The sequence below is a fragment of the Cebus imitator genome, unplaced genomic scaffold, assembly GCF_001604975.1.
Source record: "Cebus imitator isolate Cc_AM_T3 unplaced genomic scaffold, Cebus_imitator-1.0 Scaffold28, whole genome shotgun sequence".
NCBI lineage: Eukaryota > Metazoa > Chordata > Mammalia > Primates > Cebidae > Cebus > Cebus imitator.
Genome location: NW_016107343.1, coordinates 7,134,082 through 7,161,728, shown reverse-complemented (window position 1 = coordinate 7,161,728; position 27,647 = coordinate 7,134,082). Strand labels below are relative to the sequence as shown.

The following is a 27,647-nucleotide window of genomic DNA, read 5'->3' as shown; positions in this document are numbered from 1 at the left end:
AGTGACGCGAGACGCGGGGTGTGGCTCTGCCGGCTCAGGCATGATGAGGCGGCTGCCCGCTGGGTGGCGCCGATTTCCCGGGGAGGTCCCTTCTGGGCCCCCGGCTGAGGTGGGGGAAAGGCAGGCAGGAGCCGAGGCCGGGGAGCCCTCTGCGTCAGCTGCTGCTCACTGCGCCGTGCCAGCGCCAGCCGGGTCTCACCCGCAGCTCCATGCTTGTGCCCGGTTCGACTCGTCCATCCTCCAAGAAAAGGCAGGTAAGTGCCACCTGTCGGGGATCCGGGAGCGGGGATTCGGGGATCAGTGCCGGTTTGGGGCTCAGAAAGTAAGGTGTCCATGACAGCCTGGGCAGAATGGGCACTAGAAATAGGGCGAGAGCCGGCTATTCAGGGGCGCTCCAGCTGTGGCTGCCAAATGTGTGGGGGCTGCCTGCTGAAGCCCAGGGTGCCAGGAGAGCCATCTGTGTGCTGATCAGTGTATTCTAAGGAAATGCTGCCTCGGCGGGTCCTCCTCGCTGTGCCCTGTGTATATCGGTGGTCTGTGACCCGAGAGTGACACCGACAAACCCCCTCCCCACGTGTGCTTGCAGCTCACTTGCTGCTCTTAAAGCTCCCGGGGCTGTAGCTGGTCAGATCGCTAAAGGGGGTTGGGGGCGGGTTGGGGGCAACAATTAAGCGGAAGGCAAGATTTTCCACCAATCCCAAAACAGAAAGAGGCAGCTTTGAAATTCTCACCAATCCCAAACCAGAAGCAGGCACGCGGTTCTCCAAAGAGAGCAACTTCTTTAACAGTCAAGAGAAGCCCTAGCCAACCCATTCTAGCCATTCCCTGAAGAGTGAACATCCTACCTCTTAACCGGGCTGCTTTTAGAATGGGACTGAGCTGGAAGTAGTGCTGCTCACCTCCCCTGGAACGGACATGAGAACATCCCCCAGATGGACCCCCGGAAAGTGGAGGAAAGGAGAGCTGACTGGGCTAAGGTCGAGGCAGGCCCCCCTCCTTTGATGCTGCAGATGCAATGTCAGACTGAAGTCAGAATGAGGACTGGAATGAGGGCGTCCTCTGAAGTGCATCATCAGGACCTGGGCTGAGTCAGTAGCCTGTGCTAAGACAGGGTGGAGGCACCAGCCTGGGTACTCCCAGTCCTCAGGGAGAGCCATCGAGAAACGTCCTGAGAGCAGACAAGTGCACCAAGGCCAGAGAGGCTAAGAACGCTGTTCCTTCCTCTTGTGACCCCACCCAGCCCGGCTCTGTGACCCTGGAATCCTGAGCCCTCGCACAGGTAGAGTGGAACCACCCCGGAGGGGCCAGGCGTTCTCCTGGTGGCCTGGGGGAAGCTGCGCTTGCTGTATTTTTCTAGGCAAAGGGGGAAGGAGCCTAAATGGGCTTGGCCTTTCTCTGCTTGGTGGACTGGACATCTAGGAAGATGGCAAGCCTTGTTTGCCCTTCCCAGTTATGGGACATGGTCAGTTCAGAAAACCATGGGACTGTTCTCTGGCATTAGAAAGGAACACTTCCCCAGAAGTAACCTTCCTTTTCTCCCTAGGAAGGTTCACCTGGTAAGGTGCTATTACTAATAATACCATTAATTATAATAATAAGTGGAAGTATTCAATATAATCATTTATTGAACTCTTATTATGTGCCAGGAAATTTACAAATACTATTTTATTTAATCCTCACAATATAGACCATTATTAAATTCCTGTTTTGCAGATTAATAGCTAAGGTTTAGAGAACATAAGTGACTTATCCACTATTTCAGAGCCAATAAGGGAAAGAACTAGCATCCAAGCCCAGGCCTAGAAGTCCATTAGAAAAGAATATTGGACTGAAACCTGAGTACAGTCCCCTTTCTGCTTCTCACTATCTGTATATGCCCTTGAGCAAGCTGCTTGCTTTCTCTAGGTCTACTCTGTTTCAAAATTAGAGTGGGATTAGCGGTATGGCTTCTTCCTGTCTCTAATTCTGTGACTGACTGCTCCAGAAAATCCACTTTCTCTGTATTTTTGCCTCAAGTTCCACCCCGACCCCTCCATGCTCTTCTCAGTCCTCTGTCTCCTCTTGAATCTCCCGACTGTTCCCCTTCAAAATGCCCCCCTTCCAAGAGTCCTCACAGACCTCCTTGGCTGGCACTGGCCCGAAAGGGCAGCCCCTCAAGGGTGGGCATGCCACTGCCCCTTTAATTCTCCCAGGCTTGGAATGTAAGTGAGTCGCACTCGCCATCTCTGTGAGGTCAGATAAGATACTATATATATCGGAGTCAGTAACCTGAGCTCCGGATTACCCAGCCTGGAGTCAGGCTCCAGCTTCTGGGCTTTCCACTGCATTCCCTGCCCTGCTGGGGAAGAAGAAGCCCCCAAGTCCCATCCAGTGCCCCTGGACACAGGTCAGTAGCTGCCTCTTTGGTATGTGAGCTTCTCTGGGACTCTATCAAGAGGAGAGACATCAGTGAATCTGGGAGAGCATGTGAAGGCCACCCCACTGGGCCTGGTGGGTATCAGGGGCAAGACCAAAGGCCCCCCCAGAGGCTGAGAACAGAGGAAAGACGAGGCTCTAGAGGAGAGGGAAGGAGACTGGGGCTCACCCCTGGGGAGGGAACACCAGAAGAGTACCTGGGCAGAGGTGGTTGGAAAAGAGAATTTAAGGATCCCAATACTTCCTGGAGGCCCATTTCTTTACCTTGTCTTGGAAGGGTAGAGATGCCCACCCACTCACAACCCCAAATCAAGGTGCACCCTATGGAGACTGCCCTGGGCCCACCCACTTCTTCTCCACCAGTCAGGATTCTTGCCTTAATCTCTAATCTCTTTATCTCTTTCCCTCCCCAGCTCTTGGGTAACTACTGGGAGCAGGAGAAAGAGAAATGGACCCAAATCCCCTTGGATGACCCCCTGCCAGGGCAGGCAAGAGGATTAGGCTGGTGGATCGCTGGGTGCTAGCCCCTGATAGAGCGGCTAGTGACAGGCTGGAGGGGAGGGGGCCGAGGCCCTGGGGCCTGAGAGGAGTAGGCAGAGTTCAAGGACTGTTTGAGCATAAATATGCCCCGCCCCAATCCCCTACTCCACCCACGCCCTCTACACCTGCCAGGATTCCCTCATCCCATCCTCCAGGACCCGACACTTGTGCCCCGAGAGTGCAGCAGGTAACCCAAGCAGCTGGGAGGGAAGGTCAGAATGCAGATGGAAGGAAACAGGCCCCTCTCACAGGCTTTGTCCTTCAAGGTCAGCACATTCTGATGCTGTTAGCAAGTGGCTTTAGGAAGCTCTGAGGTCACCACTGAGGAAGCTCCCAACCACCTGGTGGGACTGGCTGGGATTCCCCACTCACCTGTTCTGAGCGCCTGAGCAGGAGGGAAGAGATTTAACCCTGTTTAGGTGTGCTTCGGAAACTCAGCTAGAGGCTCTCTATCTAAGCAGTAGCAAAGTCACAGTAGCAAAGCAGGCTTTCACCCCAGAAAGCCAAGCAGATCTGGGCAGAGAGAGAGGCCATGAAGGTTACTGGGATGTGGGGCATCACCCATCTCTTGCCCCCGGGGCCAGGAGTGCCTGGGATTCCTGGGGAGCAAGTCCCTCCCCTGGCTGGGCAGGTTAGGGAGCCCTTCACATGAGCAACAGGAAATGACCGTGGCTGAAGCAAAGGGGCTGGCTGCCCCAGGGGGACGGGTTCATTTCAACCCCTGACTCACCCAGCATGGGTACCTTGAGGAGTGGGCCAAGCTGCAGCCAGGGTGGGAGGCTGGGGGCTTTGCTCATAACCAGGCCAAGAACCCAAGGCCCTGAGCTGGGTTAGACGCTGGTACCAGGGGACATGCAGGGGCTTGGCACAGTGGGTGCAATGGAGGCTTCCTGGACCATCTCTCAGCCGATCAGTATTGTTCTGGGGCTCAAGTTGCGCCTGGCTTCACTTTCATTCGCCTGCAGTGGAAAATCCAGAGGACTGCTCCTGCCGGAGTCTGTACACCCCATGCTGTTGCTGGACGGCGGACACCTGGATCCTGTGGCGGTCCTTCCCTCAAACCCCTACCCATGGGTCCCAGTCCTGACCCATCCCATGGAGAGTCAGGAAAGAGTGAAGCAGGGGTCTGGGCTTCAAGCCAGCTGTAGCAGACAGAGCATGGGTCCAGCCCAGCTCTGCCTCTGCTCCCAGTGTGACTTTGGGAAATCCACATCACTGCCAGCATTGTCAATTTCCTCATCTGCAAATGGGCATTAGCACAGCACCTACCGCCTAAAGGAGTCAGGAGGATTCAGTGAGTTAATACACTGTGTCCCAAGCCTTAGAGCAGTTACAAGCTTTAATAACTTCAGAAATACAAATGCTAAAAACATTTGAAAGTTTCCATATTTAAATTTATTGTATATTTATTTTTTGAATTGTGAATCTTTTTGAATTTTAATTTTATTTAAATAATTTAATCTGTCCAAAGATGTTTTTAGTTGGAGACATTTATGTCTGTAAGGATTCAAGCTTAAACCTGCACTAAGGTTCTTTGGGGTGCTCTGTATATGAAGCGCACCTAGAAGAATGGGTCACATGGCGAGGGCCGATGAGAGTTGGTGTGAGGCTGTGGAGACGATGGACTCAGAAGCTGCATGTGAAGTACTCAGCATGCCTGGGGCCTGGTTCAGAGGTGTCAGCACCAGCCAGCCCGGGGTGACAGCTGCTTGGCTCAGATGTCCCAACAGGAAGCCGAGTGCCTTTGTGCAGAGGAATGCTGCTACACCTCCCAGGAGAGGGAAACTGAGCAAATCAACAGGAATCTCTGACAGAGAAGAAAGAGTCAGGACACCTCAGTGAAGATGGCCTAGAGGAGGCGCTGGGCAGGGGACTGCCCCCGTTGTCCAAGACAATGGACACCTGGGGAGGCGCTGCCTGGAGCTGCGTGCCTGTACTTGCCAGCTCTGGGTAAACAGTGAAAGGAGCTGGGCAGCAGGGGCCCTGCACTGGGCAGGGAGGGGTATGAGGGATCCCAGCCAATCGGCTCGCCTCCCGCTGCCCCATGAAAGGGCCATTCAGTTCAGGCTGTTCCTGTGGCAACAGGGGGACTCGCAGCCATGTGAGTGCCCGTCCTGTCCCTGTCTTGCGCAGCGAGGCTCCAGCCAGGGACCCAGCCCGCTCTCCTGCCCATGGTGCATTCTGCAGCCTCCAAGGACAGCTGTGCAGGTAATGCCAAGGGGCACCAGCCGAGGCTGTGCTTTCACCTGGAAGGTGCTAGGACTTCTGAGAGTGAAACTGGGGGTTGCAAGAGGGGAGAGACATGTGCAAGGCCCCAGCCCCAATAAGGACCCTCTCCCCAGACGTGGGAACTGTAGCTAGATGTCAGAGCCGAGAGGCAGCTTCCATGGGGTGTTAGTGATGGCCTGACTCCCAGGGCTGCTGAGAGGAGGGGGAGGGGTCTGGCAATCACCTGCCAGATGGGAGGGAGAGTAGGGATTTGGGAGCCCTCCTGGGATTCTGTGGGCCAGAGATGTGGCCCAGCCTCCAGCTCCAGAGCCTTTTAGAGCTGTCTGCCCCTGTCCTCAGTACCTTGTTTGGCCCCAGCACTTCTGCGTCATCTGCAGGGCCAGGGGATGTCACGGGCTTGGGGCGCTGCCCGCAGAATACCAATTCCCTGGGAGCTTTAGTGTGGGGGAGGGGGAGGGAGAGCTGTGGGGAGGAGCCATGACCTCATACCCTTGTTGCGGGGGAGGGGAGTTGGATCTGATTGGCTGCCTGGTGTCCCAGAGCCCAACTCCTGAGACCTGGAGTCTCTTTGACTTTACATTATTAATGGAGTTTTCCAAAGCGCAATAGAGCAGGACTGGGCCCCCCACCTCAGCCCTGTGACTATCTGTCTCTCCTGCTGTGGTTTCCTTCTAACACTGTATGAAGTCATCCCCCAGTTACCTTTTCCTAGAAAAGGGTGAAAGTTGTGCTGGGCCCACTGGGCAAAGGAGTATACATGAAGGGCCAGGGGTCCCCTGGGCCAGGTGGCAAAAGGGTAGGACAGTAAGGTGGACCAGGCCTTTCTGATATCAGCCTGGACTGAAAATTGCTGGAGTTCTCAGGCAGGGTCAAGGAATGCTGTTCTGGGTGGGAGCCGCCTGCTCATCTCCCAACCCTGTACCTACCCCAAAGCCTTGTGTGGACTGGTATTCTACAGCTTTCTGCCAAGCCCTTGCATTTGGGGTTTGGCACCAGCTCCTCTCTGCCCTAATAGGCTGGGTTGCCAAGCCAGTGTCTGCTGAGTGACCAGATGTCTGCCCACTGCCTGCTTCTCTCACTGAGGGCTGCAGGGGAAGGCCTGGCGTCCCAAGCTGAGGCCAGAGGCTAGCCAGGCTGGGAGACGGCCAGCCCTGATATTATCACAGACCTACAGAGGGCAGAGCCATGCTGCCCCAAAGTAGCTGGGGGAGGAGATAGTAACCACTGTCCTTGTGCAGCCCTTCACGTGTTATCTCATTTATTCCTCACAGCAGCCCTGTGAAGTAGGAATTACGAGGATGATGGTTTTACTGATTTACAGATGAGGAGGTTGGGCTCAGAGAGGTTACAAAATTGCCCAGCTAGTCCATCACAGGGCAGGTCACATGACTCTGAGAGTCCTGGATGGCTCCGCTTCTGTCCCCCTAGAGAGCCCCCCAAGAGCCCCTGATGCCCTTGAGGAAAGGCATCTGACCTACTTGCTCCTATGCCACTCCAGCTCCACTGGATAAAGCCTGCATGTTTATGGCAATGTAGGGCCTCTGGAGGTCCCCAACTGAGCCTAAATCTGACTCTGGGGTGGTAACTCAACGTTAAGTAGAAAGAACACTGGGCAGGATTTTAAAGACCTGGATTCCAGTCCTGGCTCTGCTGGTGTGTGGCTGTGGGCAAATAAGCACCACTTTTCCAATCTGTACAACAGATAGGTTAAAATGCATGATCCTCTGGGGCTCTCAAAGCTCCACATTCAGCAGTTTCTGTGTTCCTTCACTAGACCCTCCACATTCAGCAGTTTCTGTGTTCCTTCACTAGACCCTCCCCTGCTGCAGGGCTGGAGCAGGGAAGGACTGGGAATGCCACCTGCAGTGCAAGATTTGGGACTGTAGGGGGCCCCTTTGCACAAGCATCGCCAGGAGCAATTTGGGATCCGTACTGGTAAAGGAACCTGTGTTGGTAGAGGAACTCTTGGGAGGCCACAGGCCCTAACTCCACTTAGAACAGAAGCTTAGCTCAGTGAAGTGAGTGAGTTCTACTTCATGAGCGCCCCTCACTGTGGGACCAAACAGCAGGTGCTGGTGTCTGGGAAAAGCCCTGGGATGGAGTCTGGAGACCACGTTCTGGCCTCTCGCTGCTGAATGCTCACCACCTCCCCTGCCCACCCACACCCCATTACTTCCTCTCCTAAGCCTCCTTGACCTCACAAGGGATCTGACCAAATGATCTTCAGGTCATTCCAGCGCAGACAGTCTAGGATTCCAAAAAGACACCGGCTCATCACATAAGTCCGAAGGAACAGAATGTTTTTTGTTTTTTGTTTTTTTAAATGAAGTCTCGCTCTGTCGCCCAGGCTGGAGTGCAGTGGCACAATCTTGGCTCACTGCAACCTCCGCCTCCTAGGTTCAAGCGTTTCTCCTGCCTCAGCCTCCGAGTAGCTGGGATTATAGAGCCTGCCACTACACCTGGCAAATTTTTGTATTTTTAGTAGAGACGCGGTTTCACCATGTTGACCAGGCTAGTCTCGAACTCCTGACATTGTGATCTGCCCACCTCAGCCTCCCAAAATGCTGGGATTACAGGCATGAGCCACCTCGCCCAGCCAGAAGTGATCTTAACTCCTGAAATATCAAGCATTTTCAACCCAGGGGTCAGTGGCATCTCCCTAGCTCAAGAGTCTCTGCAGATGCTGAGGCAATGGGATTTAGGCTGGAAGAGTGTGCATGGCTTGGTGGGCTGTGGAGGTCAGGTAGCCCCTGCTTGCGTGTTTGAGTCTTTGAATGGCCAGGATGCACTGACTCCCTGTGTGGCATATAAAAGCCACCTTGTCCCTCAAACTCTCACTGGGGTGTAAGCACACAGGTGCAAGCAAGCTCACATGCACACCTGCGTGCATGTGTTTCTCAGCAGCCAGCCTGCCTCTCATGGAAATAGACAGGGAGCTCTGAGGTTCTGGCCCAGCTGGGGAGTGGATGCGTGGGTGCCCAACACCTCGCAGGGCCCTTTGACAACTGCTCTCCTTGTCTTTCAGCCCATGAGGCTCCCAGTCCCCACTGAGTGCCGCCCTGAAGGATGTCCCAGCTCTCCTCCACCCTGAAGCGCTACACAGAATCAGCCCGCTACACAGATGCCCACTATGCCAAGTCAGGCTATGGCACCTATACCCCTTCCTCCTATGGGGCCAACTTGGCCGCCTCCTTACTGGAGAAGGAGAAACTTGTTTTCAAGCCGGTCCCCCCCAGCAGCTTCCTCAACCGTCCCCGTACCTATGGCCCCTCCTCCATCCTGGACTATGACCGGGGCCGCCCCCTGCTGAGACCTGACATCACTGGGGGTGGTAAGCGGACAGAGAGCCAGACCTGGGCCACTGAGCGGCCTTTAGGCAGTGGCCTCAGCGGGGGCAGTGGATTCTCTTATGGAGTGACCAGCAACTGCCTCAGCTACCTGCCCATGAATGCCCATGACCAGGGGGTGACCCTGACCCAGAAGAAGTCGGACAGCCAATCAGACCTGGCCCGGGATTTCTCCAGCCTCAGGACCTCAGATAGCTACCGGACAGACCCGGGGAACCTGGGCCACAGCCCCATGCTGGCCCGGACGCGCAAGGAGCTCTGCACCCTGCAGGGGCTCTACCAGGCAGCCAGCCGCCCTGAGTACCTGGTCGACTACCTGGAGAACTATGGTCGAAAGGGCAGTGCCTCTCAGGTGCCCTTCCAGACCCCTCCCTCACGAATCCCTGAAGTCCTCAGCCCTACCTACCGACCCATTGGCCGCTACACGCTGTGGGAGAAGGGAAAAGGTCAGGCTTCTGGGCCAACCTGCTCCAGCTCCCCAGGGAGAGACAGCATGGTGAGTTTACCCTTGGGGATGGGGATGGGCTGGGGAGGCAGCTACTGATGGAGAACAGCCAGGTTAAGGGCACGACTCCCAGCCTGACTGATGATTGACAGTGGCGGAAACAAGAGAAGTCATCCCGGCACGTCTGGTGCCCCTGGGGCTCCGTGCCAAGGGGAAGGGCTTTCCCACTCTGCCTAGAAAGCCCCCTCAGGGCCTGTGCACTCAAGGATAGTTGAGTAATGCTCTCAGGAATGCTCTGCTGCCCGCAATGCACCACTCTTCTCATCTTCTCCTTTTCCATCTGACATGCCAGTGTCTCCTGCAGGCCCTGCCCTGACCTGGGCTGGATGCGGGGGCCCCAGACCACCTGTGCATCCTGTGGCAGGAGGGCCTCCTTGCTGTGGTTGCATCTCCCCTCCTATGCAAGCTTTATTCCCTAACCCTGAGGCCTGGCTTTACATTTGAACATAAGACATCAGGAAAAGAGGGACTCCCGTCTGAGTGACACTGGCATGCTCAGGTCCAGATTATCGGACAGCAATGCTTATTATGTGGCTTTGGAGAAAATAGTGGAGAAATTTTTGTCTAGGGCTTGAGACAATCCAATGCCTCTGTATTCCAGCCTTGCCTCAGCTGGAATGAGGGAAGAGGCTCTGCTGGAGACTGACCAAGGCCTGGCATGGCCTGGCTCGCAATGAATCCCTGAACACGCCTCTCTTGGGGCACTGACGACATCTGCCTGTTTCTGTAGTTACTAGTGTGCCCATTAGGTGGCAAGCTCTCAGAGGAGGAAAAAGAGATCCCATCACTAAATCCTCTGCCATGTGCTTCCCACAGTGGGAGCTGCCCTGCCGACTGGACGATGGATGGATGGGTGGGTGGGTGGGTGGGTGGATGGATGGATGGGTTGGTGGGTGGGTGTTGAATGGGTTGGTGGATAGGTGGGTAGGCGGATACATGTGTAGGTGGCAGGTAGATAGACGGACAGGCAAGCATATGGGCAGGAGGGCTGGGTGCTGTGTCTCCTCCATTACTTTACCTACCCCTCCCTACTCCTAGGACAAGTACATTTTGGAAACAACAGCTGTGCCACAGCAAGCAATACTGCTTGGAGGGCTGATCCAGATAAATGGAGCAGGGGTTCAGGACTAGGGGAAGGACTTTGAAGCTTGTCATAAGTAAAGGTCTTGAGAGGGCAACTTGGATATTACTTAGGGAGTCTTGGCTTTGCTGTGCCATCTGTGAAGTGGCACAGAGATAGAAATGCTGGTATCTCCCAGAACATTCAGACCCTGACAAGGCAGGGCTGGCTCCACTGGAGAGCTAGTGTAGAAAGGCGTAGAGACGAGACATGTGTCACGACAGAGCTGGCCTGGGAGGGAAGTACCTGCTCTCAGGGGTCCACGTGCTGGGTTTGGGGTGGAGCAGGATTCACTTGGACACAGCTGGTGCTGTTCATCCCCGGGGCATTTAGAAAATGGCTCTCCTCTGAGGTGGGCAGACCACATGAGGTCAGGAGTTTGAGACTAGCCTGGTCAACATTGTGAAACCCTGTCTCTACTGAAAATACAAAAATTAGCCAGGCGTGGTGGCGTGTGCCTGTAATCCCAGCTACTCAGAAGGCTAAGGCAGGAGAATCACTAAGGCAGAAGTTGCAGTGAGCCGAGATTGTGCCACTGCACTCCAGTCTGGGTGACAGAGCCAGACTCAATCTCAAAAAAAAAAAATAATAAGAAAAAGAAAATGGCTCTCCTCGGAGGGGCCCAGGTCCTCTGAGGGGCTTCCTCCCTTTGCTCAGAAGAGGGCTCACTTAAGTAGGGCTTAATGATTCACCCAAACCCACTGAAGCAAACTCTCTCAGGATGGAGCCTGGGAAGCTGCCCTTTTCACAAGCTCTTTGGGTGATCTCTAGTCATGCTGAGGTGGAAAACCACCTTGCAGTAGACTAAGCTACAGACCCACCCTCAGCCTCGATCATGATAGCCATATCCCCCTTTACTGGGGGCAGATTCCACTGGCAAACTACCTCCTCCCCACACAGGCATGGCTCAGCCCTCCTTGGAGTCTGCCTCCCCTGCACCCCTCCAGAAGGGACAATCCCGGCTCCACCCCCAGCTCCAGAGCCAAGGTGAAGGGAATTTTGAGAGAGGACCTCACAGAAGTGGCAGATCGCCCTGGGGCAAACTCAGCCACCCTCATCCAGAAGCAACTCATAAGGCACTTTAGCCCGGAATGCCCTGCAGTTGAGCTAGTATTTCACTCTGAGCTCATGCCCCAAAAGATACTGCCAATCCGGGTCAATGGTGCAAGATCTTTATTTAACCTCACCCCTCTCTCTCCACCCCTCTTATCCTCACTTCCTGGAGCACAGTGCACCTTGCTGAGGTGAGAACAACCCTGCTCGTGAAGCCTGGACCACTTCTTTCCATAACTGGGTGCAGTTTCTTTCTAGATCTCCATCTGAGGATCTTGCCTTTTGAGGCACTCATTTGTGGCGCTCAGCTTACCAGCAACGTGACCTCAGATAGCTTCCTTAGTTTCTGAACCTGTGTCCTCCTCTGTAAAATGAGTGATCATTGTTCCCACTTCATAAATTACTTGAGGAATGGAAAGATAATGTATGTGAAAGTGCCTGGCACGTTGCTTAGTAAATGTCAGTCCTCCTCGTACCCTTCCAGTGCTTTAGAAGGCAAGAGATGTGTGCAAGCAACAGTCCCTGCCCTCAGTGCCTTCACAATTCACTTAGGGAAATAAGTTTGTTTGGTTTTGTTTTGTTGGAGATGGAGTCTCGCTCTGTCTCACTCAGGCTGGAATGCAGTGGTGCAATCTTGGCTCACTGCAACCTCCGCCTCCCAGGTTCAAGTGATTCTCCGGTCTCAGCCTCCCGAGTAGCTAGGCCTACAGGCATGCACCACCACACCAGGCTAATTTTGTATTTTTAGCAGAGACAGGGTTTCACTATGTTGGCCAGGCTGGTCTCAAACTCCTGACCTCCGGTGATCCGCTTGCCGTGGCCTCCCAAAGTGCTGGGATTACAGGCACGAGCCACTGCGCATGGCCGGGAAATAAGTTCCTAAATAGGTGCAGCCGGGAGGCAGCCCTGGGTGCTCCTGAGTGTCATAGTTGGAGGGAAAGGGAGAGGTCATCTGAGGCTGGGACAGTCTGGCCTCTCTAACCTTGGACACCTATCGGCTGGGCTGTATTTCCTTATGCATATAAGGGAATGATCACACCTGCCCTGCCCCCCTCATAAGCATGCCATGAGGCTCAAAGCAAATAATGAAGGTGAAGGAGTCTGAAATCAGTAAAATGCTGCAGAAGAGGTCATTTGAACTTAAGGGGGAAAAAGAGATCATAGAAAGGGGGCATTTAAGTTGGGCGTGGGAGCTCACGCCTGTAATCCCAGCACTTTGGGAGGCCAAGACTGGCAGATCACCTGAGGTCAGGAGTTCAAGACCAGCCTGGTCAACATGGTGAAACTCCATCTCTACTAAAAATACAAAACTTATCTGGGCGTGGTGGTGCACGCTTATAATCCCAGCTACTTGGGAGGTTGAGGCAGGAGAATTGCTTGAACCCAGGAGGCAAAGGTTGCAGTGAACTGAGATCATGCCATTGCACTCCAGCCTGGGAAACAAGAGTGAAACTTCACCTCAAAAAACAAAAAAAGAAAGAAAAAAGAAAGGGGGCATTTGGCAGCTGACTAGAGTAGGAAGGGTGCCCCCAACCCTGTGCGAGAAACAGGTAAAAAAGTACACCCCGTGTCCCAGGGGGTCCTCAGGGTAGCTGACCAGAGCTACAGCTGGCATTCATTAAGGGAGGTCAACAGCAGGCTGTGACCAGGGAGAACAGTTCTAGCCAGACTTGTTTCCCTCATTAACAGTAACGGGCAGCATGCATTTTGAATATCACAGACTCAGCTAAGCATGAGTATAGAACTGGCGGGGGGAGGGGGCACCACTTAAATTTGGAATTATCCCTCCCCATGATTGTGTAAGCATCAACAAAATGCCAGGCCAGGGGAGCACAGCTCAGCGCTTGTATCACGAGGGCCTGCCCTGAGACTCCACCTTCTGCTTAAAATGCAGGCAGGGAGGAGGAACAGTGATGGTGGGAAAAAAAGCGTTCACTACCCCTAGTGGGGACTCCAAGCCAGCCCAGGTGGCTCAGCCCTGCAGAAAGCCCGGAGCCCCAGTCCCAACCCTGCCATCTCCCCGTCCGCCCCACCTTTCCTCTTCCCGGGGCCTATGGAAGGACAAGCTGTTCCCACTCAGCCCTGCCAGGGTTGCGCTTTAACCCATACAATCCTTCCTAATCCTCCTCTGCTCCACCCCTCCAGCTGCTCCTCCCTAGCCCTGGCATTCTGCCTGCTGGCCTCTGCCCAGCCCTTGTCCTGCCCTGCCCAGGCCATCCTCTCCTCTCCCCAAGAAGAGCCAGGGGTTGGCCCAGCGCCCTCCGGAGCACAGTCGGCAAGCTGGGCACCTGCAACTCAGATGCAGAGCCAGGGCCAAGGTTCAGTCTGACCCAGCCTATTCTCACCCACCCAGTCTCTCCCACACCCTTTCCCTCTGCTCCAGGATCTGTTTCTAGGAGCAAAAGGTCTGGGAAACTGAGTACCTGGGTCCTGTTTGCCACTGGGGCTGCTGACTCATCTTCCAAAGCCTTGGGTTCCAGCTGTTCAGTGACAGGGTGATTATATAAACTGAGGTCATGTGATTTTTCCCTCGGGTGGGACTTTGGACTTGAATGCTGCCCTGCAGTAAGCGGAGGTTACTCCAAAGTGAACAAGTTGCGGATAGCAGGGGCTGTCGGGGAGCTCCTCGGTGAGAAGTACAACTCGCCTCGCCTCTCGTCCCTCGCCTTCTTGCTCCGTTCACACAGCCATGCTGGCCTGCATCCCTGCTGCCTTGCTTATCCAGCTTGGCAGCCTGAGATCCTGGGGTCTGTCCTCACCTACTCCCACCCCGGGCTCACTCAGCCACCCTGAGGAGGTTGAACTTCCTGAGGTTATGCATCTGTGTTGGGAGGAGGTTGAACTTCCTGAGGTCTCACATCTGTGTTGGCAGCTTGAGAAGGTCAGTAAAAGACCTTAAGCCAGAGGGACCATTTGGCTAGGAGCTGTACGAGCTGCTGAGAAGGAAAGGGCAGTGGGTTTGTGGTTTTCGACTAGAATCAGCAAGGCACTGGTGTCTCCATCCCTTGCAGACTGGTTGTGGGCTGTATCCTGGCTGGTAGCCTTGGTGCTGCCTTATCCAGGCTCAATTTCTCAATCGGTGCCCAGCACCATCCTCCCGCCTCCTCCTCCACCCCCGCTCCAGGATGTCTTCATGAGTTAATGTGGTGCTGGGGTGGGACTCAGCAATGCAGAAGTTAATCCAAGCCTGGCAAAATGTTCCTTGCCCCTGGGGGAGCCGCTCCACTGACCACCGGCTGCAGAAATGAACGGCATGTTCAGAGCCCAAAGCTGCACACGTGGCCCCTTGTACCCTCTCACCTCAATACATACATAAAGCTAGCGCTCCAGATAGAGACATATGCAAAAGAAGGAAGTGTGTGGGCCGCTGGAATCCATCTGGTTCAGGCCAGACTGCCTGGGCTCAAAGGAGTGCAGAGCTTTTGGCCTCCTGGAGTTCATGTCATGCAGGGAAGCAGACCTTCCTACAGAGAGTGGGGAGGACGGGCTGACCCTCTCTCCCCAAGATGCACTGTGGGGCAAAAGCCCAACCCCTAATAAGGACTTAGAGCCCCTACCATTCATCCATCAATCAGGTCACTGGTCTGTCCATTTGCAGTGGTAATAGCAGGCACGTGCTGGGAGCCAGGCTTTCAGACAGCTGCCTGAGCCTCAGCAGTGTCACCAAACCCTGGCCCAAGCTGCCCACGCATATCTGGGAGAAGCAGGATACTCTCAGTCCCTGCCCTCGTAGAGCTAGCCCTGACTTTCATTTATATCACTCCATCATGCCAGGAAGGATTTAAGGTAAAGAAAATGACTTATCCTACCGGGGAAGCAGGCCAAACCCAGGTTCTGAGGAATGGCAGTCAGGATGCAGGAATGAGCCCAGCTCAGATTAGCTCAGTGGATTTGAGGCACAGAGAGTCACTGAGCCACAGCCAGGTTCCGATGCCAGAAGCCTCTATCCTTTGTATCCATCCCACTCCAAGAGTGGCAGTGAAGAGAAAGGGTCTCACAGAGGCCCAGCTGGCTGAGAGATGAGCCAAGGTCCTTTGTGGCAGTGCCCTGCAGCAGTCAGACCTGCTTGACTAGACTGGACGATGTGTGAATTCTTTCCCCCTACCCCAGACTTCTCAAAGTGCTCCCATGCTAAAGCTCTCCCCAGCTGGCCCTCCCTGCTCCTAGCAACCCCTCTAACCTCCTAAATCCCAAGGAAGAGGGAGAACAAGCTGGCAGAACACCAAGATGTCCTGGGTAGGAGTGCTCACATCGCTGTGTGTAAGTCACGGGAGATAGGCCAAATACTATAGTGGGTTAGCACCTCTTGGTTCAGGTCCCCCTTGGCCCAGCAATACATGGTTCAACATGCAAAACCAGACTCACGCCCCACCCTCTGAGGCTCAGTGGGACTTCCAGGATTCCCCACAGTGCCTGGTCTGGTCCTCTTTAGAGACAAGATCAACACCATTCATTAAGAACCCACTAAGAGAACCCACAACCCTGCCCTTGAGGAGGTTTCGGTGTGCTGGCATAACCATGACAAACCACACACAATCTAAGACCATTTACAGGACTCTTAGAAACACTTAGAAAACAAAGATAAACATATTAAGATAAATGACTGTGCAAACTGAATGCTCATAGACTGAGGATATACAGTAATGGGAGTGTTTCGAGCTGGGCGGAGTTAGTTAGGAAGATGCTTTTGGAAGAGCAAGCTTTTTTTTTTTTTTTTTTTTTGAGATGGAGTTTCACTCATGTTACCCAGGCTGGAGTGCAATGGCGTGATCTCGGCTCACCGCAACCTCCGCCTCCTGGGTTCAGGCAATTCTTCTGCCTCAGCCTCCTGAGTAGCTGCGATTACAGGCACGCACCACCATGCCCAGCTAATGTTTTGTATTTTTAATAGAGACGGGGTTTCACCATGTTGACCAGGATGGTCTCGATCTCTTGACCTCGTGATCCACCCGCCTCGGCCTCCCAAAGTGCTGGGATTACAGGCTTGAGCCACCGCGCCCGGCCCGAAGAGCAAGCTTTAAGCAGAAGTTACAAGTAGGTAATTGGCAGAGAGCAGGAAGTACATCCCAGAATTTCCTGTTAAAAGTGTGGGTTTTTAATAGGACAAAGCCCCACATTGTCATTTATTAACTTTGTGGTCCTGGCAAGTCATTTGACCACTCTAGGCTTAAGGTCCTTCACCTATAAAATAGATGTAATAAACCAGGTGCGGTGGTTCATGCCAGTAATCCCAGCACTTTGGGAGGCTAAGGCTGGCAGATCACTTGAGGTCACGAGTTCATAACCAGCCTGGCCAACATGGTGAAACCCTGTCTCTACTAAAAATACAAAAATTAGCTGGGCATGATGGCATGTGCCTGTAATCCTAGCTACTTGAGAGGCTGAGGCAGGAGAATCGCTGGAACCCAGGAGGCGGAGGTTGCAGTGAGCTGAGATCGCGCCACTGCCCTCCGGCCTGGGCAACAGAGCGAGACTGCATCTCAGAAATAAATAAATAAATAAAAACTAAAATAAGAGGTAATAGTTACTACAGCATGATGTTATTGTAAAAATTAACTGTGATAATATATATATAAAACCTTTAGCCCAGTGCCTGGCATCTAATAAGTACTTAATTTGTGGCAGTTTTGGTTTTTGGTTTTTCAGTAGAGGATAAGCGCAGGCTGGTTGACAGCAGTGGTCACAGAAGACTGAGGGTGGTGGGCCTGTGGATAGACAGCCCCAAAGAAAGCCTACCTGGGGCTTTGGGGCTGGATGCAAGGGCAGGTGCTCTAGCTGTTTCAGAGCAGAAGAGTGATATGATCAGATGCAAACATTGCTCCAGATGGTATAGGGCTGGCTTGAAAGGGCTTGGCTTGAAAGGAAGCTTGGAGAAAAGCTGCTGCGGTTTGTAGAGGGTCCAGGTTCAGTCAGAGTCTGGGTGAGGACAGTGACTGCAGAGATGGCCCCTCTTCATATGCCCACCCTCACTGATCAGACTGCCTATGGCTCCTGTCCCCTGCCCCCTCCTCCCACCACACTGCTGGCACACAGGGGAGGGGGCAACCATCCCCACCCCTCTCTCATTGGCAGTTGGCGCAAAATTGCTGCTTTATAGGTGGCCTAGGGTACAGCCATCCGTGTGTCCTGGACACAGTCCCCATGTAGCTGCGGTCATGTGTGCATGTACATGTGGGGATGAGCACACCAGAAGGAACAGAGGGAGCCCACAGATGAGTAACAGCATTCACTGCTGCCTCTCCGAGTATTTTTAAATGCTAAAAATACTGGCTAAAAATAGCCAGCAAGCTCCAAACAAGATACTTTCTCTAGACAGATTCGTGAGCTTCCCTGTTAGGTGGAGAGGTGGAGCATCAGAAACAAAACCCAAAGACCCCTGATCTTCAAGCATGGCTATGTCAGAGTAGAACGCTTGCCCCCACGCCAGTTGAGTGCCTGTTTCCCCACGATTGTGTTACTTTCTCCCCGCCTCCCCAAAACAAGTCAAACTTGAGAGTGGGAGAGCTGGAGCTGGGTAATTGGTTAGAAGGGACCAGAAAAGGTTCTTTTCAAGAGCCAAATGAGAAGGTAACCTATTGGACCTTACAAAATATGAGCACTGCCTCTCTTGATAAGGGGCCAAACAGGACTGTTGTGAGGAGGGCAGCTCAGTCCCTAGGCCCTGAAGGTTCATATTCTTAACCTGGGTCCATTGACCTCCACAGACTGCATGAATTTTGGGCTTCACGGGGAGGCCTGAGTCCCCCCACCAAGGTTAGACAAAAGTTTCTGCATATGCATATTTCGCCCTGAAGAGAGTAGAGCTTTCATCACGTTCTCAAAATGGTTTGCAGCCCCACCAAGAGTTAGGAAGTGTATGCCGCCTTGAGGGAAGCTCACCCGGCTGGCACTGGGTCTTGGGGAGACGTCCTCTGCGGGCCCCAAAGATCACTTATCCTGAGCTGAGCCTCAACCCCGAGGCCGGCCAGGGCCTCCGGGCTCCGGTCCTGCCTACCCCGCGGGCCTGCCTGGCCGGGGGTCAGCCGGCTGGGGGTCCGGGGGCGCGCGGGGGAGGCTCGGCGGGGTAGGACCGACCTTGCCGCCTCGCCTTGGTCCGCGTGCCGGCGCCGGGGGCGGGGCGGAAGCGGGGAGAGGCGGGGGACAGGAGGGACGGGGCAGGATGGGCGGGGCTGAGAGCCTGGCCCCGCCCCAGTGCTGACGTCGCGGGGCCCGAGGCGCCGGCGGGGCCGCCAGTCGGCCGGAGCGCGAGAGCCGGGACCCGGGCGGTTGGCTGCGCACGCTGGGGAGGTTGAGGCGGAGGAGCGCGCGTTGGGGCCCGCGGTAACCGTTACCTCCAGGCGCCGCGGACCGTGTCCTGTGGCGGTGTCGTCGGCCTCGGCGTCCGGACTGTGGCACCGCGCGGGGACTTCCCCCGCGCCCCCGCTGCCAACGTTAGGCGAGGGCCAGAGCCCGCCGCCCGCCCCCCAGCATGCGCACCTCGTACACCGTGACCCTGCCCGAGGATCCCCCCGCCGCCCCTTTTCCCGCCCTCGCCAAGGAGCTGCGGCCGCGCTCCCCTCTCTCCCCGTCCCTGCTGATCTCCACCTTCGTGGGGCTCCTGCTCAACAAAGCCAAGGTACGCTGGCCCTTTTCCGGGATCCCCGCGCCGAGGGCCTGGGGTCCCGTTTTCTCCCCGGATCCCGCCCGCCACGCGCCCCTCGGCAAGGGGACGGATTCTTCCCAGCCCCCTCCTTTCCCAGGGTCTCCTGGCAAGGAATGCCCCCTCCCCAGGTGATCTCACGCTTACTCGCGGTCCCCTCCCCTGGTGGAGGTCCGAGGAGGCCCCCTTGTCCCCTCCCTGTCAGTGACCCCGGCACCAGGTGGTGACTGTTGGCCTCTCAATTGCTGGCACCTATCTGGACAGGTTCAGGAAAGCGTAACCTTGACTGGGTCTTGGTTGGTGTGCTGGGGCAGCACGCTGGGCCCTAAGGGGGTACTCCTCCCAGGCCAAACCCAGGCCAGGAAAGCTGGGCACAAAGGGGCCACCTCCCCCTCACTGTCCACCAAGGGCTCTTTCTCAAGGGTTGGTGACAGGGGTCCTTCGAACCTGTGAAGGGCAGAGGAGGTGCAGACAGGTGACAGAGGGCAACTTCCCTTTCTTTCCGCCCTCTCCATTTCTGCAGTGGTCAGTGGGTCCCTCCGTGGAAGCAGCCCCCAGGGGAATGCCAGGGCCAAGGCTGGGCGCTGCCCGCTGGGGAAAGGAAAAGGGGCCCCGGCTTGACAGGTCTTATGTAACAGGCACCAGCTCCCATGCTGGCAGTGCGTGCCTTGCCCCGTGCCAGGGCCACACCAGTCTTCCCAGCTGCAGCCAGGACTCAGGGCCGACCCTCACTGCACAGGTTGAAGTAGGGGGAAAAGCCCTTGACTGGGGTCTCAAGTGTGAAGACACAAACCTCAATCGGCCTCTCCTATGGTAGGGTGCTCAGATGCTACCTCCGCATTAACCCAGGCAGGGCTCTCCTGAGCCCCCGCTTCTCCACTGGAAGGTGAATGCTGTCTATTTGCTGATGGTGAAGGTGCCATCTGGTCTCTGCAACAGTGCTTGCTACTGAGTGAGAACTAGGTTTGCTGATGGCTACGTGGAAGGAAGCCTGGGTCCAAACTTTGTCAACTCTTTGCACATGTGTCCCAGCCTAACAGGGTCATTTCCTTCTCTGGCTTTCACAGTAAGAGGCTGGCTGTCTGGGGTCTCCCACCTTCTGCACATCTAGCCCCTTTCTCTCTCTTGGCCCTGAGGAAGGATTGTTTGCCCTGTAAGGAAGGTCACTCTGGGGACATTTTGTTCCCCTCTCAAATGGAAAGTGCTGACTTTCCCTGGGGCTCCTGATTTCCTATTCTTGGCAGAAGAATATCTGGCTGGGCATAGAGCAGCCCCACTCCCCGCCTCCTCTGTTGCCCCCCACTCCTGTTGTCCACCTGCCTTCTACAAAGAGCACCTAGAAATTGGCATGTGGTTTTGAGCTCAAGAAATTTTAGACAAAGGCATCAACCCCTATAACATAACATCCCCACAACATAGCAACCAAGGGTCCTAAGGATGCCCTAAAGGAGCTTCTCCCATCTCCTCACCCCCCAGGCCAATAGAGGGGTTAGATCCTCAAGAATAGTAATCATGGGTGACGAAGTGTTCTTCTTGCCCCTCACTCCTGGGTCAAAATTAAGTGTCCACATCTTAAAACACCACAGGAGTGCCTCTGTGGAAAGATGACTCTGTTTTCCCATTTCCCCACCCCCACTAGCACTGAGTGACTGTTGTCTCAGCTGAGAGCCTGCTTTGGTGAACATTGACATGGTCACCAGTGGTAGAAACCCGACAGCCTATTTAAAGAGATGTCATCTGAGGCATGGGGGCTAAGAACTAATAAAGCACTGTCAAAAATAGACGTAAGAGTGGGTATTCTGTTGTGGGCTAGCTTTAACATTGAGTTCCGAGTGGGCAGCATGGAGACTTTTGCAGCATTTCACCAATTTTGGAAAATGCTAAGAAGGTCTTTGTCCCAGGGGAATTATCTGTTTCGGCCCTCTTGCTGTCAGTAAGTCAGATTCAGATGTTGTTTGGGGCCATATACTGCCAGCCCTACCCAAGTTCTCCAAGGATGCTTCTATCCCACCTGCTGCCAATTGGCTTTTCTCTCTAGCTGCAGGTTTAAACTGGGTCTCTTTTCTGGGTATATTTTTCTTCTCTATCTGTTAGTGTTAGCCCTGACAACTGGCCAGGAAGGGATCCTCTTACTTGTGGGATCCGTAAGGCAGTTCTTGAGAAAAGCCCTCCTTCAGCCTGCTCCTTCCCCCACCCCCTCCCCCCAGCTGACAACCTCATGGGCTTTGAGCTGCTGACAGCCTCATAGGCTGTCAGCACACGGCATGAGTAATTTTAGCTGAGTTATTTCAGGCTCCTGTTCTGATCAGAGCTGAGCTGGCCCCACGCATGCCCCAGTGTTGCTCCAGAGTTGCCTGCTCCCAGTCCCCTCCCTGAGAGAGGGGGTGGCAGACTCATCTGCAAACTGTTTCTTTAACCCTTTGAGCCTGAAGGTTTTCTGACTCCTTGGAGATATGCCCAGGATTAGCCAAGAGACTTTGACAAATAAGCTCAGAGTCCTCGATCCTGCACCTGTTCTCTTTCCAACCCCCTCACCCGCCTCCGCTATAAGGCCAGCAGCAAGAGTGGCACTTTCAGCCAGGCCCTAGCCTCTGCAGGCCCAATCTGCCATCACAAGGACGGCAGTGGCCAGTCAGGATGTTGAAACCTGAGCCAGGCAGGGAGGATTCTCCCAGCCTTTTAATCAGCCCTTAGGAGCTGAGCTCAGCTGGAAGGAATTCCACCTGTCTCTGGCAATTCAGAATGGCAGCTTACTGGAGTTTTTCCCAATGAAGATCGAAACTCAAGGTGTTTTGTGGCTTAGCTTTTCAAAACCTCCTCAAAGCGTCCATTATGAGAGCCACTTTATATATTGGACTTCTAGGAGTACAAATATAGGTCATTTGAGATAGCACCTGGATTTGGGACTCGAAATTTGTTACAGCAACGAGTCAATATGTACCAAATATGTGAATTCCTAATCTCCACTGTAGCAGAGAATGGACAATAACATCAAATGGGGGGCAAGGAGATACATACTCCAATACATACTCAACAAAAGCAAAGCCCTGACGAATATTTTTGTTGGATGTTGAAAATAACAGGCATTCCTCAATCCTCTTTCCTACAAGGTACATAGATGGGTAAAGTTGAAGAAAGAATATTATGTATGGCCTGCTGCCTGTGGCTCCAGTAAATTGCACAAGAGCCCAGCACAGGCCTACCATCTTTGCTTCCACCTGATCACCATGTGTTCTTTGCTTACAGAATTCTAAGAGTGTCCAGGGTCTGGCTGGTCTTCGAAACCTTGGGAACACGGTGAGTTCTTCCTGGCCCGCTTCTGCCCCAGGCCTACCCACTACTATCCTGACTGGAGCCATATAACCAGAGTCCCCTCCTGGCTGTGTCTGACTCCATACCAGCTCAGCCAGTTGGCACCTGCCCCTCCTGGCTGGTGTTTCACAGAATTGCTGGGCTGTGCTTTACCCACCCCCAGCAGGAAGCAATGCTAAAAGGGAGTTGCCCTTTTACCCGTCAGTTTGCTCCTCTCCTGGATCCTTCCCCTCAGGGACGCCCATCACTTCCCACACACTTCTGTCCGTCATGTCCACGCCCTTTTGCACACCTCTATAGTAAATAACCAATGATGTCACCTATGCCTGGAGTGGGGATTTGCCTCACTTCACCCCTTTCACCTATGAAAAGAAGAACTTGAGCCTATGAGAGGATTCATTTCTAGGAAGATGAAGTTGCTAGTAAGTAGCAGAAGTGCAGGCAGGACTCTCATCTCCCCTCTGATTGCCTGGTCATCTCTTGCAGTGCTTTATGAACTCAATTCTGCAGTGCCTGAGCAACACACGGGAGTTGAGAGATTACTGCCTCCAGAGGCTCTATGTGCGGGACCTGCACCACGGCAGCAATGCACATACAGCCCTCATGGAAGGTAAGGGGCCTCCATGTGCGCCTGCCTCCCCTCCTGATGCTCTCCACTTCACTGGGGCTGTTCTAGGAGTTGTGTCTGAGACACTCCTGTCCTGTCGTTCTCTGCTTGCTTTTTGTTGGGATTCTAGTTTCAGAGTTTCTTACAGAAAATATCTTAGCTGTCCTGCACACCCTCTCCTTCCAATAGAGTTTGCAAAACTAATTCAGACCATATGGACCTCATCCCCCAATGATGTGGTGAGCCCATCTGAGTTCAAGACCCAGATCCAGAGATACGCCCCACGCTTCGTTGGCTATAAGTAAGGGCCTTGCAGACACGTCCTCCTTAGTGGGTGGCAGGAGGAGCAGGTTCTTAGGACAAGAGATGTTGCTCACCCTCCTTCCTTTGGGTTCAGTCAGCAGGACGCTCAGGAGTTCCTTCGCTTTCTTCTGGATGGGCTCCATAATGAGGTGAACCGAGTGACACTGAGGCCTAAGTCCAACCCTGAGAACCTCGATCATCTTCCGTAAGGAGAATGCTGTGGGGAAGCAAAACTTTTGTGAAGCTGAGATTTTTACCTACCACTTTAGGGTTAATGATTTGAGGAGAATCTGATTTACTTTTGAAGATTAAGAATCTAGATTGACAGACCCTTAAACGTAAGTTTTGAGCTCTGACCCAATTGTCTTCTCTCTCTGGTTCCCAGTGATGATGAGAAAGGCCGACAGATGTGGAGAAAATATCTAGAACGGGAAGACAGTCGGATCGAGGGTAAGCACATGGAAGGGAAGATGCCTATTTTCACTGTTACCTGCTCTTGCCTGAGGGGAGAATGAAAAGCCTACGAATCACTCTCCCGGGGAAGCCTGTTTCTGTCCCGTGTCCAACAAACCAAAGCAGGAGCAGCAAGAAAGAAGATGCTGTGCAGGCCAGCCGCAGTGGCTCACGCCCGTAATCCCAGCACTCTGGGAGGCTGAGGTGGGCGGATCACCTGAGGCCAGCCTGGCCAATAGGGCAAAACCCCATCTCTACTAAAAATACAAAAATTAGCTGGGCGTGGTGGTGGGCACCTGCAATCCCAGCTATTCCGGAGGCTGAGGCAGAAGAATCACTTGAACCCAGGAGGCAGAGGTTTCTGTGAGCATAGATTGTGCCACTGCACTCCAGCCTGAGCCACAGAGTGAGACTCTGTCTCAAAAAAAAATAAAAGACGCTGTGCAGAAGGCCATGCTCTACTTCCTGTATTTCAGCATCTCATGGCCTTTTCTTCCACAGATCTCTTTGTTGGGCAGCTAAAGAGCTCCCTGACATGTACAGATTGTGGTTACTGTTCTACAGTCTTTGACCCCTTCTGGGACCTCTCACTGCCCATTGCTAAGGTAGGCACCCCAGTTGTCCCCCTCTTTGAACTCCCTCTCCCATCCTTTCATGTGATGACCTCTGACCTTTGCTTTTTTTCCCTTTCCAGCGAGGTTATCCAGAGGTGACATTAATGGACTGCATGAGGCTCTTCACCAAAGAGGATGTGCTTGATGGAGATGAAAAGCCAGTAAGTCACCCTTCGGTAATAGCAAGAACACATTTCCATGGGACCTACTGGGAAGATGCTGATACCAGCAGATCCAGCTGAGGAGTGATTGGATTGGGGCCCACTGACTTCCCCCCACAAGTTCTTTGTTTGTCTTATCTCAGACATGCTGTCGCTGCCGAGCCAGAAAACGATGTATAAAGAAGTTCTCCATCCAGAGGTTCCCAAAGATCTTGGTGCTCCGTATCCTTAAGATCCATCAGGGCTGGGACATGACTTTCAAGGGTGACTGATGTTAGGGAGCCAATAGATGAGGGGAACAGAGCCATAGGAAATGGACCGTGTAGTCTTTCCTTTTGCTGTCTGCTCTTGTGCGTTGGTTTGACTGTCCTTGACTCAAGCCAATGCCAGATCTGAAGCGGTTCTCAGAATCCAGGATCCGAACCAGCAAGCTCACAACATTTGTGAACTTCCCCCTTAGAGACCTGGATTTAAGAGAATTTGCCTCAGAAAACACCAGTGAGTAGCTTTGAGTAGGCAGGGCAGAATGAAGCCGCAGGTGTGCAAGGCCGGAGGGGAGGGAGGGTAGCGGCCAGCGAGCTGCTGCCAGACCAGGAAGGAAAGGCTGGAGGGAGGGAGTGGGGGCAGGGGGGCCTCAGGGGCTTGACAGCTGCCTCTTCCTCAGACCATGCTGTTTACAACCTGTACGCTGTGTCCAATCACTCCGGAACCACCATGGGCGGCCACTATACAGCCTACTGTCGCAGTCCAGGGACAGGCGAGTGGCACACTTTCAACGACTCCAGGTGAGAGCCAGGGCTGGGCCTCCAGGTGAGAGCCAGGGCTGGGCCTCCAGGTGAGAGCCAGGGCTGGGCCTCCAGGTGAGAGCCAGGGCTGGGCCTCCAGGTGAGAGCCAGGGCTGGGCCTCCAGGTGAGAGCCAGGGCTGGGCCTCCAGGTGAGAGCCAGGGCTGGGCCGGGGCCCCTGACTGTAGCCCCCCCCCCCCCGCACGGCTTCCACTAGAATGGACGGGGAAGTTCAGGGCCACGAAGCCGCTGCCCGTGGGGAGGCTCCCTGAAAGCAAGGCCGGCTGCGGGGGCACGGCTGAAGAGGCCAGCGCGGGGTCTCCGGGTCCTGCCCCCTCTCCAGGCTGACTCCCGTTCTCTCCACAGCGTCACTCCCATGTCCTCCAGCCAAGTGCGCACCAGCGACGCCTACCTGCTCTTCTACGAACTGGCCAGCCCGCCCTCCCGAATGTAGCGCCAGGAGCCGCGTCCCTTCTCCCTTCCCCGTGGTGGCCCCGCTCCCTGACTTTTTAAAAAAGACAAAAACAACAACAACAAAAAGAAAACACAAGCCTGACAAGAGAAAAACAAACCTGAAGCTGCCGAGCAGGAGTGGATGCAGCCTGGTCAGGGTCTGGAGCAAGGAGCCGGGCGCTCCTGAGCCGTGGCCCGGCAGGGAAGACCGCCTGGATATGGAGCCAGCGTCGCCCCGTGTCCGCGGCGTCTCCGTTTGTATTTGTAAGCCCGTGGTCTTCCTGTGTGTCCGAAACAGCCGTGTCTGTGGGGAGAAGACCCTCGCTGCCCCGCTGCCCGCCGCAGCGCCCACGCCTCCGGGGGGACAGCGCCCTCTGGAGCCCGCTGGGAGCATCGCCGCCTGGACGCCCGCGCCGCGGAGGACCGGCGCCCATCTGCGCCCGCACCGCTTGCCCGTCCAGAGCCGAAAAACACCCATGAGCCAAGAGCCCTCTTCACGCTGCTAACTCCAGGGGACAGACGAAGGGACATCTTTGGAAAACGCTGGTTTTGGTTTTTAAAAATCCCAACTTTTTTTTTTTAATTTCTGTAACTAAAGTGTTTAGACTGGAATGCTCTCCTTCAGGCCTCTTCACAGCTGGGACATTGCACTGGTCTTTTTTTTTTTTTTTCCAAGTACTACTTTTTTAATCTAGCCCCCCATGGTGCTAAGTGGGCGTTAGCCAGGCCCCAAGCACAACCACAGTAGACCTGGGATCTAAAACAAGTTTCTGTTTTGGGGGTTTGGTGGTCCTGTTCTGTTTTTTAATGTTTTGAATGGAATCTAGTTGCCTCCAAGAATTGTGCCTTATAGCATTTGGGGACCAGGGGGTAACTGCCCCTCCCTGAAATATCCCTCAGCCTCTTCCCTTTTCCCCAGTGCTGTGTTCAAACCCGCCCGGGGAGGGGTCCTGCTCTTAGCTAGTTGTGCATTGCACTGACTCGAAGAGGAAAGCAGGTAGAAGGAGATTCCTTCCCACAGTGCATCAAGTTATTCCCGCCCACATCCTCTAACCCGCCCCTGGTCTGCTCCCCAGCTGTTTGAAGGATAGCACAAGCCCCTCATCCCTAGAGCTTCTGTCTCTTATTTATTCTCTTAACATCCCTTTCCCCCTGGCCTTCCTGCACCCACCCCCTTCTCAGAGCCTCCTAGACATAGCCCCTTTGGACCGAGTTTCTCAGGGATGCCCAGGCCACCCCTCAGCTCCTCTTGGTGTTGGTCTTCAGTCCTGCAGTGGGAGCTGGAGCCTGGGTATTTGGGACATCTTGCCTCAGTGGTATGGTTCCTTCCCGTGGGCTCAATTTTGCCCTACATAGCTGGACAAAGCTCTGTGCTGTCCTAGAGAGTAAAGCTGTCCAGCGCCAAGGACTGAAGCACTGTGCACCTGTGCACACCCACACAGCTGGGCCCAGCTTGTGCCCCGCAGAGCCTGGCATGTTCCAGGCTTCCAGGAGGAGGCATCAGAGAAAGATACCCTGAGTTTTACTGGCCTGACACCCTTCTACAGGGAAGACCTGTGAACCTGAGCCCAAGGGCAAGTGTACACTTGTTTACTGTGTAAGCAAGAGTAGAAGAATGTCTAATGTACAGTGGAACCTTGTACAGAATAAATAATAGCTTTGAGAAATCAGTCAGCAGATGTTGGGATCTTGATTTGGGAGTGTTTGAACCTAGGAAGGGCTCCTAGTATATTAGGGGCCATCTATTTCAATGCTTCAACCAGTTTGTAAATTCCAAGTTTCTGGAAAAAGTTACCCACTTTTTAGTTTAAACATTTCAATTCTATTTTTGTTTAAACAATACACATTTTGGACACTATATTCTTCATCTGGATTCACCAATTGTTAACTACATGCACGTTTAAATATACAACCATCCCCCAGTATACACAGGGAGATTTGTTCCAAGATACACGCATACCAAAATCTGCACCATACCATACTCAAGTCCCAAGGTCAGCCCTGCAGAACCTGCGTATATTAAAATCAACCTTCTATGTACGTGGGTTTCACATCTCACAAAAGCAGTATTTTCTTTTTTTTTTTTTTTTGAAACGGAGTTTCACTCATGTT

The 27,647-nt window shown here is 53.9% G+C and overlaps 1 protein-coding gene across 6 annotated transcripts; it reads left to right on the top strand.

The window, feature by feature from the left end:
- Positions 1-27,205, top strand: USP2 (ubiquitin specific peptidase 2). Of its 6 annotated transcripts, none has more exons than XM_017523542.2 (13): positions 1-254; positions 8,210-9,027; positions 22,095-22,145; positions 22,647-22,770; positions 22,957-23,068; positions 23,165-23,275; positions 23,456-23,520; positions 24,025-24,128; positions 24,218-24,298; positions 24,442-24,520; positions 24,689-24,796; positions 24,963-25,083; positions 25,449-27,205. In XM_017523542.2, exons 2-13 carry the CDS (start codon positions 8,251-8,253, stop codon positions 25,534-25,536), a joined length of 1,821 nt encoding a protein of 606 aa, XP_017379031.1. In that variant the 5' UTR covers positions 1-254; positions 8,210-8,250; the 3' UTR covers positions 25,537-27,205. The 6 variants fall into 6 exon arrangements, with proteins under 6 accessions (XP_017379031.1, XP_017379032.1, XP_037592672.1 ...); XM_017523543.2 differs by lacking the exon at positions 1-254 and adding an exon at positions 2,278-2,386; XM_037736744.1 differs by lacking the exon at positions 1-254 and adding an exon at positions 4,399-4,905.
- Positions 27,206-27,647: the final 442 nt, after the last annotated feature.